Below are 18,866 nucleotides of genomic sequence, written 5' to 3' on the forward strand. Positions count from 1 at the left end.
TTACTTTTTAATCAAAGTAAAAATAGAGAATATATGCACTTAAAATGTTGAATAAAGAAGAAAGAGTTAAGATGATACACATGTAATTTCTTTCATGATTTTTCTTTCTTTTTACCTGTAACGTTTCGCTTGACTAATGCACCTTTTAATACGAGTATCATTCAATATTGTCCCATAATAAAATCTCAAGTGTTCATTTAAGGTATTCAATAAATAACAGTCATATTTTGTACCTAATACTATATACAGGGTTATTTTCGTTCCGTTTTATTTAAGATATTGTACTGTTTTCTTTGAATTCGCCACGTTTTCAATTCGCCCACTTCCGACGAGGACGAAAGAGGCGAAAACTAAACGGAGGCGAAATTTTAACGTATAGATGAATGGTCCAAAAGTTTAATGCATGTGAGCACTTCAAAGATTGTATAAAAATGAAAATGCTCGTTTTACTTGAAATATATGGACAGCACATGTTTTTTTTTTTAAAAGATAATGTATATAAAATAATTTGAATTTCAAACAAATATCTTGGTAAAAATATGCATAAACTCCCTCTATAATACAAAATGAAGTTAAAATAAATTATTTACAACAGAGATTTTAAGAAATAAAAATTTTCTTCATCAAAGGTAGATAAATCTTCAAGAACTTGAAAGGTTCAAAATGACCGGCTTCTTACATGTACATGTTATTAGTTATAAAAATGTTATTCATTTCAATTTTATTGTTATTTAGCAATGCATTTTAACTGATTTTAAAATAATTCAAAATTGACCAAAACCCCTTCATTATACATTGAATACCTTAATTAGTACACCATTAATCGATTGTAACTTTGAATCCTCGAGATTTAAAGGGAGATTTGTGTTTTCCAAATGTCTATAAATAAACAAAAGTCTTTTAATAAATCACAATGTTAACCATGTTTATGATGTATTGTCATTAGGTTGGTCAGTTCTGGTCAATCGTTATCCCTTTCTATCGGGCAGATCTTGGCAACCGTGATCCCACGTTCCCAAAAGGTTACGTCATTTCCTAAGCTTTCCTAACAAGAGAGACTATGGGGAGGTGCTATTTTTAAAAATGTCACAAAACCCTGGTTTCCCATTACTCAAGGATACATGTATCAGTGTTCATAGTACTTCTAGTTATACTAATGGTTAAACAATATTACACAAACAAGTTACTGTGCAAAATTTTAAGTGTGTTACCACTACCCATCATAAATATGTTATTGCTGTTGATCCGTTAATCTACTAGACTACGTATATGTTGGTAAACTTTTCCCAAGTACCATGAGATTTGGAGCCGAGCGAAGCGAGGGACCGAATCGAACGGCGAGGGAAAAGTTTAACAACATACTTAGTACAAACGAGAAATTAAGCCCTTAATTTGTGTCTCTGTCTATTTAATTACAAATATTCAAATATTTGTGTGTTTCTTATTATTCAATCAAGATAACGATAGTTTGACCCTGACTGTTGCCATTTTGTTCAGGCCCAGATGTGATACTGTAATTATACCATCAGGGTAATATCTGCCTGTCAGGTGACGGTCTACAGTGAGTAGTTTTCAAACACGATACATGTTCATTTCTATAGATTCAAAAATCTCTGAATGAAGATAGTCATGTCATTTTAATGGATTTAAGGCAGAAGCATTTTAGTTTTTTGGACATTATTAAACGTTTGTTTTGGGTGGTAAAATTGATAAATTTCTAATGAAAAGCAAACAATTCCACAGAAAATAAAAGCAGGTAAAGAAAGATTTATGGTTAGATATACATGTACACAACTTGAGCAATATAGGACGGATCCTACGTATTTGGACTTTTTGTTGTGTCCCAATCAGTCCTTATCATTCTGCTTAATTGGAATCGAAGAATAAATTAAATTTTAAGTAAATTTCATTGTTCTCACTTCTCGAAGCGATAATTTTGATTAAAGTACCAAATGATAAATCCTAAATTTTCTATCAATTACTTCGCCTCGATCAATGTGAATATTTTTCTGGTGAATAGCAAACCATATTCAACACCAAAAGATTCCATAATTGTATAATATTGAATGAACCATAATTTAATTAAATTGGAAAGTTATTGTTATACTTTCCGGTAACAAAGCAATTATTCGCTAGGTAAAGAGCTTTCATATCCACTGGTTTTAATATCTTTAGTAGAGTTGACAAGGTATACGATTGGAAAAAAAATGACGTCAAGTGAACAGGCGAACTACCTCATGTGTGCTGCCATAGACTTAGGCACGACGTACTCTGGATATACCTTCTCAAGCAGGCATGATTTTACAAGAGACCCGACAAAATCTGCAATCAAGCAATGGATTGATCCAATTACAACAATGACTTCCCAAAAAACATCAACCTGCATCTTGTTTACAAACGAGAAACAATTCGCAAACTTTGGCTTTGAGGCAGAAGAAAAATATATGGAGCTTACTCTAGATAAGGAGCAACGTGACTGGTATCTTTTCAGGAGATTCAAAATGTCCTTATATGCTATACGGGTAAGAAGAACAATTAAATTAATTGTTTCACTCAAAAAAATACCCAATATTAGTTTTCCTATACCTACAATGTATTTCCAGTCTGTAATAGCTTTCTGACCGCTGCTACTCGGCCGACATGAAATTTTGAGTAGTATGAATAACTTTCACCGCGTAGTTTTTAATTTTTTAATGAATTTTTTACAAAAACGAGAATTTTAAGTGAAAAAGATTTGTATGGATTAATAAGGATGGCTTCAGAGAGTAAGAATTTTGAACAACATAGAAGGTTTACAAATTCTTAAAATTCAAGAAATTTATTAATTGCATCATTTGCAATGAAATTAGGTAAAAAAAATATATACAATCCAATCATCCATGCTTTTGTTTATATCATCTCTCCTTAACCTGTGTTTAAATATTCACTCAGAGTTTTGGTGAACAAGACATTGACTGCTGGAAATTTCAAAATATTATGGCAACAGTTGTTCTAAACAGACAAAATCATGTAATTATTAAATGCCCTTTTCGAAATTTTATATTTTACAATTTCAGACCAATATATAGCATGTCAAAGCAAATTTGAGGTAATTCACGTGATTTTTTTTTTCATTTCTATTTTCTCACATAACTTTTTTCATAGAAATTTTATGATAAGAATTAATTTCTTGTTTTTCCTGGTATCGTTTTGCATATCTGTTATGTGGTTGTAAAATAGTACAATTTTTTTTTATTATAAATATAAGTGGAAAGCATACAAATGAGGCATTCTGATGTATGCACAAAAGCAATTTAAGACGATATTTAAAAAAAAATATTATCAATGTCTGTTATGATTTTTATATTGACAGAAAAAGAGAATATGAAGTAAACTGGATCTTAAAATACTTAATAAATCCCATACTTCAACAAATATATTACACTAGTATATTTGTCTTATCCTTAGAACCGTTCCATTATAAAGATGCGATATATTTGACCGAGAATTATAATTCTGATCATAGTGCAAGATATAAAGCATGTTAATGTGAATTATTTGCGAAATACTTAGGGACTTCTAAACATGAAAAGTAGCTCGAAAATCATAGGTCCGCAATGTACAGTTGGTTGTTTTTCATTGCAATTGAGACAGTTTCAGAAGGACTTGCTACACAGTTAAAAAATCTATACGCTGTACCAGGGTTTTTGATTTCAACTATAAGATTTTCAATGGTTTCAAAACAAGGATATTCTTTAAATGTTATATATTATATGTACTTTTTTCAATTGCACGACTTTTAGTAATATTTAAGGAAAGAAGCTCGTAAATTGAAAAAAAAGACTTTTTTTCCAATCCTTTTGAGTTATTCAATAAAATAAGTTTAAAACAGCTACAAATCCTACATTTTTGGTCTGTTTTGACTTTTGACATTGTGCAATTACTTAGACTATACCAAACTTCATCTTCTTTATTTCTTCACATCAGTAAAACAACAGTCTCTTAAGTTTTGGTGGTTTGAAAGTAAAAAATATAGTAGAAAACACGTCGAAGGGATAAACCACTCTAATTTTTTTAGATTTAATATTTCATTTGTTTATTCCTTTTTCAAGTCAAGTCATGACGAGGTGTTAGTTGAAGATGTAGATGGAAAGACACTTCCAGCCTTGCTTGTATTTTCGGAGTCTATACGATATCTCAAGGATTCACTGATACTGGAATGTAAGAACCAAAACACAGATATACAGCTAAATGACATCAGATGGGTCCTAACAGTGCCAGCTATCTGGTCCGATCCGGCAAAAACGTTCATGAGAACTGCTGCTGAAAAGGTCATAAACTACTTAGCTAACAATTTCATATCCTTCCTTTGTTTTCTGTCAGTCATATCTATTAGTTCATTAAAGTTACTCGGATGCCATTTTGCTAACTTTGATCACAGGCATACATCATCGGTTTTTTTTTGAGGGGGTAGCTTTTGAACATTTCCAGCTACCTCCTAGAAAAGCCTGAATAGATTTCAATAAATTTTGGTTCAAACCATATGAAGGGTGAATTGGACATAGGAAGTTGGACAAAAATCGAGAAATAAATGCAACCTTCGAATGTTTTTCTCTACTTTTGTCTAGCAAGCAAACTGTAAGCTTGATTACAAAACAAAATGTGAAGAACACATGATATATATATATATATATAAATAAATATATATATATATATATATATATATATATATATATATATATATATATATATATATATATATATATATATATAAAAAGCACTAAAAAACCAACAACACTGTATATCCTAAATGTCGGATCTACCAAGTAGATACAAGGTCACGGATGGAAATTTATATAAAGCACTAAAAATGACCAACGACACGAACAATAGAAATTGTCAAATTTTCGGGACGCCCTGTCCCTTCCTCAGGACAAAGAAAAAAGTTAAAAAGTCATAAGAACAAAGGAAAAAGAGAAACAAAAACAACTAGCACTACTACTAAACTACTAAACACTAGATATTTACATACTTAATTACATGATGAATTGGAAATTTTTAAAAACACTAATAAAGAAAGAAATCCGGACCGCTATGAAATGCGTCCGGTCTATCGGGTATACTCGGGCGAAGTGCGATTTACATAATTGAACGAATTAATTATGCTAATTAATTACGACAATCAGTAAATCGTACATTGTTTCATTCTCTCAAAATGGCGTAACTTTACTTAATAAAGAATAATCGAAGAAAAATAATATAGCAGGGATATTTAAACATATGAATTATGATCAATTATAAATTTTGAAATATTTAAGGACTTATTACCGGGAAAAAATAATTAACAAAGGTGTAAGCAATACATAGTTATGAGAGTTGTTCGAGAGTTGGTGACGCAAATTAACTGTAGAGTTTACACTAAATTGAGAGAATAATCTTGTTTAGTATCATCAGGAATTGGGTCTAGTTTACGTTCATTCTGGTGAAGTCATTCAGTTTGTTAATACCATTAGGGCGGAATGACTTCAATCTGTGCATCCAGAACTTTTCTTTGCTTTTTCTCTGAGCATCTGTCCATCTTGGGTTATGGTCAGATTTATTAGTGTTTTTAAAAATTTCCAATTCATCATGTAATTAAGTATGTAAATATCTAGTGTTTAGTAGTTTAGTAGTAGTGCTAGTTGTTTTTGTTTCTCTTTTTCCTTTGTTCTTATGACTTTTTAACTTTTTTCTTTGTCCTGAGGAAGGGACAGGGCGTCCCGAAAATTTGACAATTTCTATTGTTCGTGTCGTTGGTCATTTTTAGTGCTTTATATAAATTTCCATCCGTGACCTTGTATCTACTTGGTAGATCCGACATTTAGGATATACAGTGTTGTTGGTTTTTTAGTGCTTTTTATATCCTTTTTCGCCAACTGTATCTTCACAGATCCACCCGTATATCCATTATTTCTTTATCTATATTTTCTGTTCTTATCATTTATTTTTGGTCATGTCTTTCGTCATTTGACGTTTTTTACTATTTATTTTGTTTCCAACCTTTGCAAATAAGTTCTTTCCACTTTTCCTTTTCCATTTTTACTCACGTACCGTTTGTTTTTAATATTTTTGAATTCGTGCACGAGTTATCAACGAAATCCTTTAGAAAACAGAACAATCGTTCGTTGAATCTTTCGACTTCATACGACTAAAAACTTATAATAGTCTTATCATTTTGGCAATTCTAATTTCCTTTCAAATATGTCTATTAAAGATAACCCAACATTTAAACTTCTAAAGAAAGAACATCAAAAATCAATAAAAACTGAACACCGGGTCTCCAATTTACAGACCTATTTAGAGTGTGACATTATTCCGAAAGGCTTTCAGATAAATGTTACACCTAACATAGGGCCAATCTCCAAACGCTTTCAGGAACGCTGGGACATTATTACAAGGAGATGTTCTAAACAATTGATGTCACTCTGTCTTTCTTGGGATATCCACAAGTTAGGACAATTGAAGAGTGAGATCAAGTCCTTAGAATCATCCCTCAACGATATCATGTCCCAGGCCGATCTTGATGAAGCCCATAATATTATAGACACCTATAATATGGCCCTGACAAATAAAGTCAACAAGACACAAAAAAAGAAATTTCTCCGCGACAGTGTTCCACAGTCTAGGAACAACTGGTCAGAGGTCAGAGTTAACAAAACACGCAAACCCCGCTCGAGACGCTTCAAACGCATTAAGGCAATCGCGAGGGACGGACCCATACAAACTCCTGACGTCTGCCCAGTGCTCAATACATCTAGTGCTCCTCTCTCCGAATCGGAGACCTCACTTCTTTCCAAGGGGCTAAATTTCTGCCCCACGCCACATGAGGTCGACGAAAAACAAGTCAGAGAGGACACCCGAGCATTCTTCCGGAGACTACGTTTGAAGGAGCACTTCTCTAGAAAAGACTCCGAAGTAAATTCATACGACTCTTCCAAGCCAGATTTACACGATCTAGAGGAACACAAACTCTATAAGCCCAAGAGTGACTGGGAACCTGCACCGGGCAAGTGCGGCGCGCTTGAGTCGTATATTGACGCCGTTGAGTCAGACATAGAGAAGCTCCTTTCAATGCCAGACAAAACTCCCGACAATTTGAGTAAGGAAGAGAGATTTGCCTTACAATCATTAAAAAATCGGGATGACATTGTAATCAAGAAAGCAGACAAAGGCTCTACAGTTGTAGTAATGGATAAAGAGACTTACATGGCGGAAGCCCAAAGACAACTCTCAGACGAACGTTTCTATAAGAAACTGGACTCTGACCCTACTAAAGAATTCTCCACCGCCATTACCAAAACTCTTGACGATATGTTTGAGAAAAATGAGATTGGTATCAACGTCTATGAGACCTTAAATCCTATTGACTGTAGACCAGGACAATTTTATCTGCTTCCTAAAATACACAAAGAAGGCATGCCAGGTCGCCCCATAGTCAGCGCAATTGGACACCCCACGGAGAAAATTTCTGAATTCATTGATTTACATCTCCGTCCACACGTAGAGAATTTGCCATCCTATCTCAAGGACACCACGGACTACATTAACAAGACGCCCTCTACTGGCCTCCCAAATCATACCCTCCTCGTGACTATGGACGTCACATCTTTGTACACCAATATTCCACACGATGAGGGTATCGAAGCCTGTAGAGAAGTCTGGGATAGTAGGTCCATACAAATTCCTTCTACAGAGTCCCTTGCTAAGCTCCTTGAACATGTTCTCAAGTTCAACAACTTCATGTTCAATGGAGAACATTACCTGCAGGTTAATGGCACTGCTATGGGTACGAAAATGGCACCGTCTTATGCCAATGTCTTCATGGGCAGACTGGAACGCAACTTGTTACTTCAAGCACCATTTAGGCCCCATAGCTGGTTGCGTTTCATAGACGATATAGAGATGAAGTGGGTGGAATGTCGCGAGAGCCTCGAGGCATTCATTACGTTTGCCAACACCTTTCATCAATCGATCAAATTTACAGTAGACGTATCTAATTCGAAAAACGTATTCCTAGATACTACATCTACCCTGATTGATGGTGAAATCGAATTCAATCTCCACACCAAACCCACAGACTCCCACCTATATCTTATGCCCTCTAGCTGTCATCCCCCACACACTTTTAAGGGAGTGCCTAAGGGTCTAGCCACCAGAATTCGACGCATCTGTTCGTCCCCTGCCTTATATCAGGAGCAAAGTGGTCTTCTTATGTCCCACTTATGCATAAGAGGCTACAATGCCCGCACCGTACAAACAGCTATTGATGAGATGGCGGGACATGACAGGCAAAACCTATTACGCTACAAGGAGAAAGACAATAGCGGCAGGGTCCCTCTGGTAACCACATACCATCCCGTCCTTAAGAACCTTAGCGGTATCCTTCAAAAGAACCTACCAATTCTCCATTCAAACAAACGAATGGCAGAGGTCTTTAAGGAACCCCCATTGGCTGCATACAGACGCCCAAGGAACCTAAAGGACATGGTAGTAAGAACCAGACTGGACAACCCATTACCTAACGGGGGCTTTAAAACTTGCTCTGACAGAAGATGTCTTCTTTGTAAGCACAGCACTGACACAGACAGTTTTAACAGCCCTGTTACAGGCCGCAGCTACAAAATACTAGGGAATTTGTCCTGTCATACTGACAACTGCATTTATCTCATCAGTTGCAAAGTTTGCTCCAAACAGTATATTGGTGAAACAGGAGATCTCCGCAGGAGAGTCAATAACCACCGTTCGACCATTAGGACCAAAAAACTCAATGAACCCGTTGGGGAACATTTCAACCTTGAGGGTCACAAATGGGAGGACATGACAGTAGTGGTGATTGACCATAACCCAAGATGGACAGATGCTCAGAGAAAAAGCAAAGAAAAGTTCTGGATGCACAGATTGAAGTCATTCCGCCCTAATGGTATTAACAAACTGAATGACTTCACCAGAATGAACGTAAACTAGACCCAATTCCTGATGATACTAAACAAGATTATTCTCTCAATTTAGTGTAAACTCTACAGTTAATTTGCGTCACCAACTCTCGAACAACTCTCATAACTATGTATTGCTTACACCTTTGTTAATTATTTTTTCCCGGTAATAAGTCCTTAAATATTTCAAAATTTATAATTGATCATAATTCATATGTTTAAATATCCCTGCTATATTATTTTTCTTCGATTATTCTTTATTAAGTAAAGTTACGCCATTTTGAGAGAATGAAACAATGTACGATTTACTGATTGTCGTAATTAATTAGCATAATTAATTCGTTCAATTATGTAAATCGCACTTCGCCCGAGTATACCCGATAGACCGGACGCATTTCATAGCGGTCCGGATTTCTTTCTTTATTAGTGTTTTTAAAAATTTCCAATTCATCATGTAATTAAACTGTAAATATCTAGTGTTTAGTAGTTTAGTAGTAGTGCTAGTTGTTTTTGTTTCTCTTTTTCCTTTGTTCTTATGACTTTTTAACTTTTTTCTTTGTCCTGAGGAAGGGACAGGGCGTCCCGAAAATTTGACAATTTCTATTGTTCGTGTCGTTGGTCATTTTTAGTGCTTTATATATATATATATATATATATATATATATATATATATATATATATATATATATATATATATATATATATATATATATATATATATTATATATATATATATATATATATATATATATATATATATATATATATATATATATATATATATATATATATATATATATATATATATATATATATATATATATATATATATATATATATATATATATATATATATATATATATATATATATATATATATATATATATATATATATATATATATATATATATATATATATATATATATATATATATATATATATATATATATATATATATATATATATATATATATATATATATATATATATATATATATATATATATATATATATATATATATATATATATATATATATATATATATATATATATATATATATATATATATATATATATATATATATATATATATATATATATATATATATATATATATATATATATATATATATATATATATATATATATATATATATATATATATATATATATATATATATATATATATATATATATATATATATATATATATATATATATATATATATATATATATATATATATATATATATATATATATATATATATATATATATATATATATATATATATATATATATATATATATATATATATATATATATATATATATATATATATATATATATATATATATATATATATATATATATATATATATATATATATATATATATATATATATATATGTGTGACTCGCCATGAGATTTTTGGCCCAAATGCGGCAAAACGTAATAATGAAAAAAACGTCACAATCAACGTTTACAAAAAAGCGTGAATTTCGCGCACTTGTTAAAATAATTGCAGGATGAATTTAAATTGTGTAATGTTTAAAGACTTTTTTATATAAACAAAAATAATAAGAAAATCGATCTTATTTTGATTTAAATATTATTGAAAGTTTTCGAGGGAAAAAATCGAGATTATTTAGAGTTATTCCCCGTAAGACTAACTCTTCTTTAGCATATGTTTAGTTTCCGAGTTGTTGGTGTAAACAATCATGGCGTCTCGAGAAATGAGGGAGATTTAAACTGGTTAGAATCGCCGGAATGGAAAGCTGCAGCCAACTAAGCCAGTCAAGTGCAGTTTCTAATGCAAGTACAATCCCCCCGGAAATAGTAGAAAACGAAGATGAAGAATTTGTAAACGAAATAAATCGAGTGAATGACCTATATTTTGGAAACTTGTCAAACACATCGGATGTCGACCCAGAATATCACTTTGATAACGCAGAGAGCTCTGACGAAAATGAAAGCGATGGAGAAATAGGAGATCGAGAAAATTTAGTACCAATAGAGCAGAGTGAGGTAGATAAGAATGAAATTGACCAATTTCAAAAGTTTAATTCTAAAACATGCGGTTGTTCTCGACTCTACGGAAAACCATGTAGTGAGGTCGTCGATTTAGAATCTTTGCTTGAATACAGAAACACGTGCCTGGAAATGAACAAGGAGGAACTAGATATGATGATCAAAGTGCAATTATTTCACCATCGGCGAAATGACAAAGTTACTAGTGCAAAGAAACATAGATCAAAAGAAAGGGAGAGAATTAGACAAGAATATTTTTTTAATGGACATCAAGTGTGTAGAGAAACATTTGCGTTTTGCCATGGAGTTTATAGGAAGACGGTGGACGCGCTTGCTCGTTCCCTTGATAAGGATGGACTCGCTCCTAGAATTCATGGAAACATTGGTAAACATCCAAAGCATGCCCTCACTGTAAATGATGTTCAATCTGTAAAAGATTTTCTAACATCTTATGGAAACAAGTTTGGTTTACCATTACCAGGAAGACTGCCAAACTACAGAGATTGTAGAGCTATAGTGTTGCCCTCTGATAAGACCAAGGCTGATATACATCAGGACTATTTGTTAGCTGCAGAGAGTCTACATTTGAGAAAGATATGTTTGTCAGAATTTAAAAGAGTTTGGCTGAATACATGTCCACATGTTCTAATTAGCAAGCCTTCAACAGACCTATGTTATAAATGCCAATCCTATGCGAATATCCTGGTTCATGGTGGCAATATGACAGAAGAGGAAAAGGAGCAACATCTTGAGAAATACACAGCTCATGTTGAAAAATCAAAGATGCAGAGGGATTATTACAGAAGGCAATGTGAAGTTTCTAAAACTAGCTTTTCTGCTCTTCCAAATGAGAGAAAAACCAGAGGTAACAATTTATTATATGATTCAAGTAATATTGTTTGAAATTAGTTAATCATTTATGCATTAGTTCTGTTAAATTAGTGATTTTTCTTAATCAATTGGCTATTGATATTTTCCCCAGGTCAGCCCATCTGTTCTTTGGAGGGAACTCAACATTACAGTTTTGATTATGCCCAGCAAATACATTATCCACATTATGCGCAACAGGTTGGTCCTTTGTTCTTCAAAACCCCACGGAAATGCCAGTGTTTTGGAATCTGTTCAGAGGGTTCAGGTAATTTTTAGAACGTCAAACACAAGACTACAATAGTCTAATTGATTTTTTAGCATTACTCTTTTAGTTCAATGATAGAAAATAAAATTTATAGATTCATGTACAAGTTTACTACTACTAGTCTAACAAATTTAATTTATAAAACAGACTAGGCAGTGCATTTAATTGGCTAAAACATGCAACATGTAAATTTAGAATTACATTTTTAGAAATGCACCCTTTCAAAAAAAAAAATTGAAGTAAAAGAATAATTAACTTTTTCAGTGCAAACATTTTTTTGTGAACTTTTATCCAGGATCACAGATATTTTACTTGATTGATGAGTCTCAGCATTCTGGAAAGGGGGCAAACTCTGTTGCCAGTATGATTCACCACCATTTTCAACATAAAGGTTATGGAGAAATGAATTTACAACTCCATATGGACAACTGCACTGGTCAAAATAAAAACAACACTGTTATTGGGTATGTATTTCCAATCCAACTGTCTATATTTTAACTACCATTTGTGCGGGTGGTATTTTTGCAAAATTAATACAATAGGTGTCTTCATGTCAAATACATCCATGTTTACATGTGGTACATGTAATGAAATACACTGGCAAAATTATTTTCAATTCATTTGCTCTCTTTGATTAGTTTAGTTTCATAATGAAGTTCTTTTAGAAGTGCATTTAGAGATCTTGTCTCTTTTGAATTTTATTTTAAAAGAATGTCTTGTAGATATGGGATGTGGCGAGTTATGACCGGCAGACATATGACCATTGAGTTTTCTCTGATGGAGGCAGGCCACACAAAGTTTCATCCCGACTGGCACTTTGGGCTCTGGAAGGTGAAATGGCGAGGAACAACTGCAGAGAATCTTGAGGAAGTGGCCAAATCCGTTGCTCATTCATCTAGGAATAACCATAATATTCCCCAGCTTGTAGAGGATCCCCAGTATCCAGTCATTTTCTATGACTGGAGCACGTTTCTCAAGCAGTACTTCAAGCCAATACCTCAACTCAAGCAGTATCATCATTTTCGGTATGCATTATATTGCCTGTGTTTTTTAGCAATTAATTTATTGGAGGTTGAGTTATCACAGAACAACAAATGCACAGAGAGGCATAGATAAGATCTTCAAGTATACTGTAGACATACTTTTTTCCACGCTGTCATAATTCTGCGGAATCTTGATTTTTGTTTAATCTGCAGGTAGAAAATCATGTGGATTTCTTAACTGTCCCTATATATATACCTTACATGTTTATTAAATATGCTTGGACAAATTTCCGTGAAAAATTTGTGACCGCGTACATACCGTAAATTAATACCATACGAAAAAAGTACTTCTATGGTATTATATTTTTTTTTCATTTTATTTAATTTGGTCTGAATTTCATGACTTTAGTAAAACCAGCGATTTTCAGACCAAAACATCAAAATTAATTTAGTATTTTTCTTTATACATGATCATCTTATTAAATATATATATTTGGTGTTTGTTTGTCATATATTCTTTTATTTTCTTATGCTTATATAATTTATCCCTCAATTAAAAATCTTTATGTTGTCAAATTAAAAAAATTACATGAACATGTATACAAAAAAAAAAAAAAAAAATCCCCAAAAGCAAACACCAAATACATCAGATTTAAGCCCATGTTGACAAATGCAAATTTTAAGTATAAGGTTATGAAGAATTCTGTTAGCATTGAATTTTGAAAATTTTTGTATACATGTATGCTGCTAAAAACAGAACTGAAAAGAAATTCTTAACTAATTCTAACTGCCATGACTGTGCTCCTTCAATATCTTTTGCATTAAGCTGTAGATAAATATATTAAAAAAAAAATATATGTTGGAAGATCTAACATCTTTGACTTTTGCAGCATGACACATGAACATCCTGGAGTAGTCCATCTACGAAAGTATGCTGGAGATGAAGAAATTACATCCTGAAACACAAAGATTTCAGGTTTCCAAACATGGATGCCTCTCTTCCAACTGTTATTAAAGCATGTGGCCTTGACGCACAGCGACAGTGGTATTTATACGACGAGGTGGCCCCATACTGTGCCAGTCATGAGGCATGTCCCCGCCCAAGTGTACCAAAACCATCAGCCATAAAAGTTGAACAGAAAGTGAAATTAGGAAAGAGAAAATGTGCAAATTAACATTGTAACAAATCAATGTAATTTACATGCTGTCATGGATGTTAAGAGTTTGATTTTATCTAGTTCTTAAAACTGTTATATGTATTAATTTGATCAAACAATATGTGTTTCAGAATGAAATGACATCTATTTCAAATTGTGTTACTTCATTGAAGTCGCAGAAATCACCAATATCAGATAAAGCAAGATGTGTTCATGAAACACTATGTACCCAGTGGTCCCCAAGTTTGAAAAAACTAATTTTAGTATATAGGTCACAGTCAAGGTCACAAGGTCATTAACCTTGGTGTCATTTGAAAAAACTTAATTTAGTGGAGTATGCATAGAAAGTATGAAGTTTCTATCTCGTATTGTTAAAGATGTATTGCAAAGGTTCAAAAAGACTATTTTTAGCAAATACAAGTAGGTCACAGTCAAGGTCACAAGGTCATTGACCTTGGTGTCATTTGAAAGAGCTTGGTTACTGGAATATGCATACCAAATATGAGGTTTCTATCTCTCATGGTTCAAAAGTTATGGCAAAGGTTAACATTTAAAGATAGACAGGACAAAAACAGTATGCGCCCCTGATCTACCGATCCGGGCGCATAACAACCAATTAGTAAAGTCCAATTTTCTTGACAATGAATAGGGATATCAAAGAAAAAACAACAGATAGTTGTTACTGGGGGTCATCTCTACTAGATAGTATAAAAATCTCATTTTCTCTCAGGTACCTCATTTGGGCCAAAATTCTCATGGCTTGTCACATATATATATATATATATATATATATTCTTTATAAAGCTTCTGAAGAGTTGAAATGAAAGCGCTTAAGCTAAACTAAAGGTTTTCGTGTTTCTTTTTTAAAAAGATTTACCTGTTAACTACCGATCACTGTCGAGCACTACCGAGCACTGTGGATTTTTTTCTGTTTCAATATATATATATATATATATATATATATATATATATATAAAGCACTAAAAATGACCATATATATTTATAATTATACATGTGTATATATATCATGTGTTCTTCACATTTCGTTTTGTAATCAAGGTTTTAATATATATATATGATTAATATTTCACTAGGCAGGAATATCTTCTGAAAAGTTGACAATAGCTCTGGAGCCAGAAGCTGCCGCCATCTTCGTGAAGTACTTACCAGTCGATAGAAAGGTTGACGGAGAGCTTGGAGAAACCTTCAAAACATTCTCAAAGGGATCCAAATACATAGTAGTTGATGCCGGTGGTAATTATTTTGTATATTAATCATTCATTAGAATGATGGTTAGAAGATTTTAATTTTAGTTTTTAAAATTTAAAATCATATCACAATGCAAACAATGACATTTATTTTTCCTACAAAGTGAATAGTATCTAAAGACCATCGTCGGATTGCCACGGGTGATCTCGTCTTTAGATGAGTTAAGACGATGACAAGCGTTGTATCCGACGATGTCTAAAGACACGACTCATTATATTTATAAAGGAGGAACAATTGATATAACAGCACACGAGGTTTTGGAAAATGGAAAAGTAAAAGAAATTCTAAAGGCATCTGGTGGAGACTGGGGAGGCACAAAAGTGGATGAAAACTACATTGACTTTGTGGAAAACATTGTTGGTGAAAATGTGATGAGGAAAATTAAGAGAGAAAAACGAAGTCTGTTATATGAAATATCTCGAGAATTTGAAATTGCAAAGCGTGCATTAAAGCCCGGATCCACCTCCAAAGTCAATGTTAGAGTTCCATCTGAATTATCAGATATTTACGAGTCGGTATATCGAGGAAAATCATTGAGAAAGATTACTACAGTGGAGCTTCCAGGGGGAAAGTCAGTAAAAATTTCCTTCATGGGAGATAAATTACGATTGGAATCTAGCACAGCTGAAAGCTTTTTCGTTCAATCTATTAGGCATATTCTTGACCATATGTCTTCCCTTTTTAAAACAAAAGATGGCAAGGACATAAGTACGATTTTGTTAGTTGGTGGCTACGCAGAATCACCTATGCTTGTTCATGCAGTCCGAGAAAGGTTTCCAGAGAAACGAATTATAATTCCTCAAGAAGCTGCCTGGTCAGTGCTTAGAGGAGCTGTTATTTTTGGCCACGACTCAAGTCTCATCAAAGAAAGAATCAGTAAATATACGTACGGCATCAAAGTGCAGGAAAATTTTAATCCAGAAATTCATGATGAAAAACACAAAGTAGAAAAAGGAGGAAAGATTATGTGTAAATATTTGTTTAGTAAACACGTGACAATAGATGAAACCATAACTGTAGGAGAGTATCAAAGTAACAAAGGCTACTCTACTTATGATGGAAACTTCTATGTTGAAGTATTCACCTCCACTAAAACTAACCCTAAGTATATTGATGAGGATGACTGTTCCTCAATCGGAAAAATATCTTTCCATTACGAAGACCATGGCCACAAAGGAGATATCAGAGTTCAGATGATGTTCAGTGACACAGAGATAGAAGTAAATGTTATACTTGTGGGAACCAAAAAGAACAAGAAATTATATTTGAAGCAATAATGTGCCTTTTCAACGTGTTTTGTTATTTCTTATTTATAAAAATGAGTGAGTATTTATACAAGATATACGAGTGACAAAGATCTTTTGAAAATGAACATATATTTTTATACAAAATTCTATATTGTTTATGCCGTGCTTTGGCACTCGCTACAATTATGTAACTGAACTTAAGTGCTTTTTTCAATAGGTCTAGGCGGTCTCTATTTTTGAAGGATAGATTTTATCCTCTAAAACAGAGGATAAAGGTGTCGCCAGCTACCGGACTTTTCAAGACAAAGGGCAGTCTAAACCAAACAAATAACAGCAACTCTTGCATTTCTCAGTTTATGAACCGTAGGCTGATTTTTCAACCAAAACAAATAAAAGGTTAAATTTCATACGATGATGGTTAAATTCAGGTACATGTTTAAAATCAATATATTTGCTGTCAATAAATTATTCAGTTTAAATTTAGTTAAAGACCCTTTCCTGTACCATAATTATGTGTTACACTGTAACAGTATAAAAGTTTTGAAAAATACATTTTTGAAAAATTCAGTTGAATTAGTATTTCATTTAGTGACACGATAGCGATATTTTTCTTTGAAGTTTGCTATTCTGAGCGGGGCTACAGTTGGCGGAGCTACTCTCCGTTCTGTATTGTCGTATAAGCCAACTATTCTGTATCTAAAATAAAGCACGGTCTTAAAATAAATCTGATTCAATGCTGATTTTTTTCTTATTATAAATTTTGGAGAAATATTTCCTTAGTAATATAAAATGTAAAAATTTCTCAATCACTTAAAAAAATATTCCACATAGAATTTACAAGTTATATTTCGATCCAAACGAAAATGAAAATTCAAAGTTTTGGAACAAATCCCATCATGGATGAATTCCTAAAAACCTGTTTGCTTTCCCAGTCCATTATTTATACACTGAATTGAGGACGGATTTTCCCGTTATTTCCCGATCATGACACGGAGCACACGCCGGGTGTGACCGGTCGGCAGGGGATGCTCACTCCTCCATGGCACCTGGTCCCACCTCTGATATTTTGGAGGTTCAAGTTTGCTCTGCTCCTGTTTGTATTGTTTTATGGATTTTTGATCTGGAATACTGTTCGTTATCTCTATGTTTCATTCAGGAATCCACTATATTTTGTTTTTTCATGCCAGCGTCCAAACCCACATATCCTGATTAAAGGAGTTTTGGGGATAAACTGAAAGTAATTTTCTTTCACAGTATAATAATATTCGCCAGATCTTTCGCCATTTGACTTGTTTCATTTTCCAAACTTGAAAAAGAACCTTTCGGAAAGAAGAAACAAGTCAAAGAAATTATATATATAGGATCTGCCATATTCCAGTATACGAGAGGCCATACTCAAAAATGTGTTCTAAATACAATCAGAAATTGGATGAAAATGTTACGGACATGTATTTTAATTTAAAGAGAATATAATGTAAGTGAAATCATTTAGACTAAATCATTGATAAGGGTTTTTAATACCCCCCTCACTTGAAAAGTGGGAGGGTATATAATAATCGATATGTCCGTCCGTCTGGTACACTTTGGTGTACCCATGCATCTCTTATCCGCAACTTCTCTCATACCACTGAAAGAAATTTGATGAAACTTTCACAGAATCTTTATTACACATTGCCAACATGCACCTCTTATTTGCTCAAAGTACCCCTAGTTTTGTTTCCCTCCGAGCACCGAGGACATTATTTATTGAGCAGTCCTTGTACTGGTATTTTGATAAATCTTAAACTACTGCCTTTCTCCGGAGTTGCACAGTCAAATTTCAAGCCACTCAACTCATATTTTATTTTCAGAAGAGATATTCAAGATTCTTCACATCAGTAAATAGTTAAAGATAAGTTTTTTATATGTACTCAGAAAGACACAAAATAATTGACTGCCCTTTTTTATTAAATCGCCCTCTCCAAGACAGAAAAATAATAAACTGTCTTTTTTGTTAAAATAAATTTTTAAAAAATGGCATTGTCGACACTATGAATCAATTTATATTCAGTATTACAGCACATCTCCAATCTTGATTCATGGGCACTGAAA

At 33.0% G+C, this 18,866-nt stretch overlaps 1 protein-coding gene and 1 pseudogene across 1 annotated transcript; both read left to right on the forward strand.

The window, feature by feature from the left end:
• Positions 1-2,179: 2,179 nt before the first annotated feature.
• Positions 2,180-16,837, forward strand: LOC134276336 (heat shock 70 kDa protein 12A-like). Its single transcript, XM_062758596.1, has 4 exons — positions 2,180-2,522; positions 4,092-4,310; positions 15,354-15,513; positions 15,754-16,837. The coding sequence occupies exons 1-4, from the start codon at positions 2,208-2,210 to the stop codon at positions 16,803-16,805; spliced, it is 1,746 nt and encodes a 581-aa protein (XP_062614580.1). The 5' UTR covers positions 2,180-2,207; the 3' UTR covers positions 16,806-16,837.
• Positions 10,667-14,399, forward strand: LOC134276335 (uncharacterized; annotated as a pseudogene).
• Positions 16,838-18,866: the final 2,029 nt, after the last annotated feature.

This window comes from Saccostrea cucullata, unplaced genomic scaffold (genome assembly GCF_032062105.1).
Source record: "Saccostrea cucullata isolate Sc308-1 unplaced genomic scaffold, CSIRO_AGI_Scuc_v1 ctg2351, whole genome shotgun sequence".
Taxonomy (NCBI): Eukaryota; Metazoa; Mollusca; class Bivalvia; order Ostreida; family Ostreidae; genus Saccostrea; species Saccostrea cuccullata.

Excerpts from the sequence above, each read along its gene's own strand:
- LOC134276336 (XM_062758596.1), top strand. The coding sequence starts at position 2,208 with ATGACGTCAAGTGAACAGGCGAACTACCTCATGTGTGCTGCCATAGAC. Across the intron at positions 4,311-15,353 it reads TGAGAACTGCTGCTGAAAAG|GCAGGAATATCTTCTGAAAA; the intron begins GTCATAAACTAC and ends ATATTTCACTAG. Across the intron at positions 15,514-15,753 it reads CATAGTAGTTGATGCCGGTG|GAGGAACAATTGATATAACA; the intron begins GTAATTATTTTG and ends ATATTTATAAAG.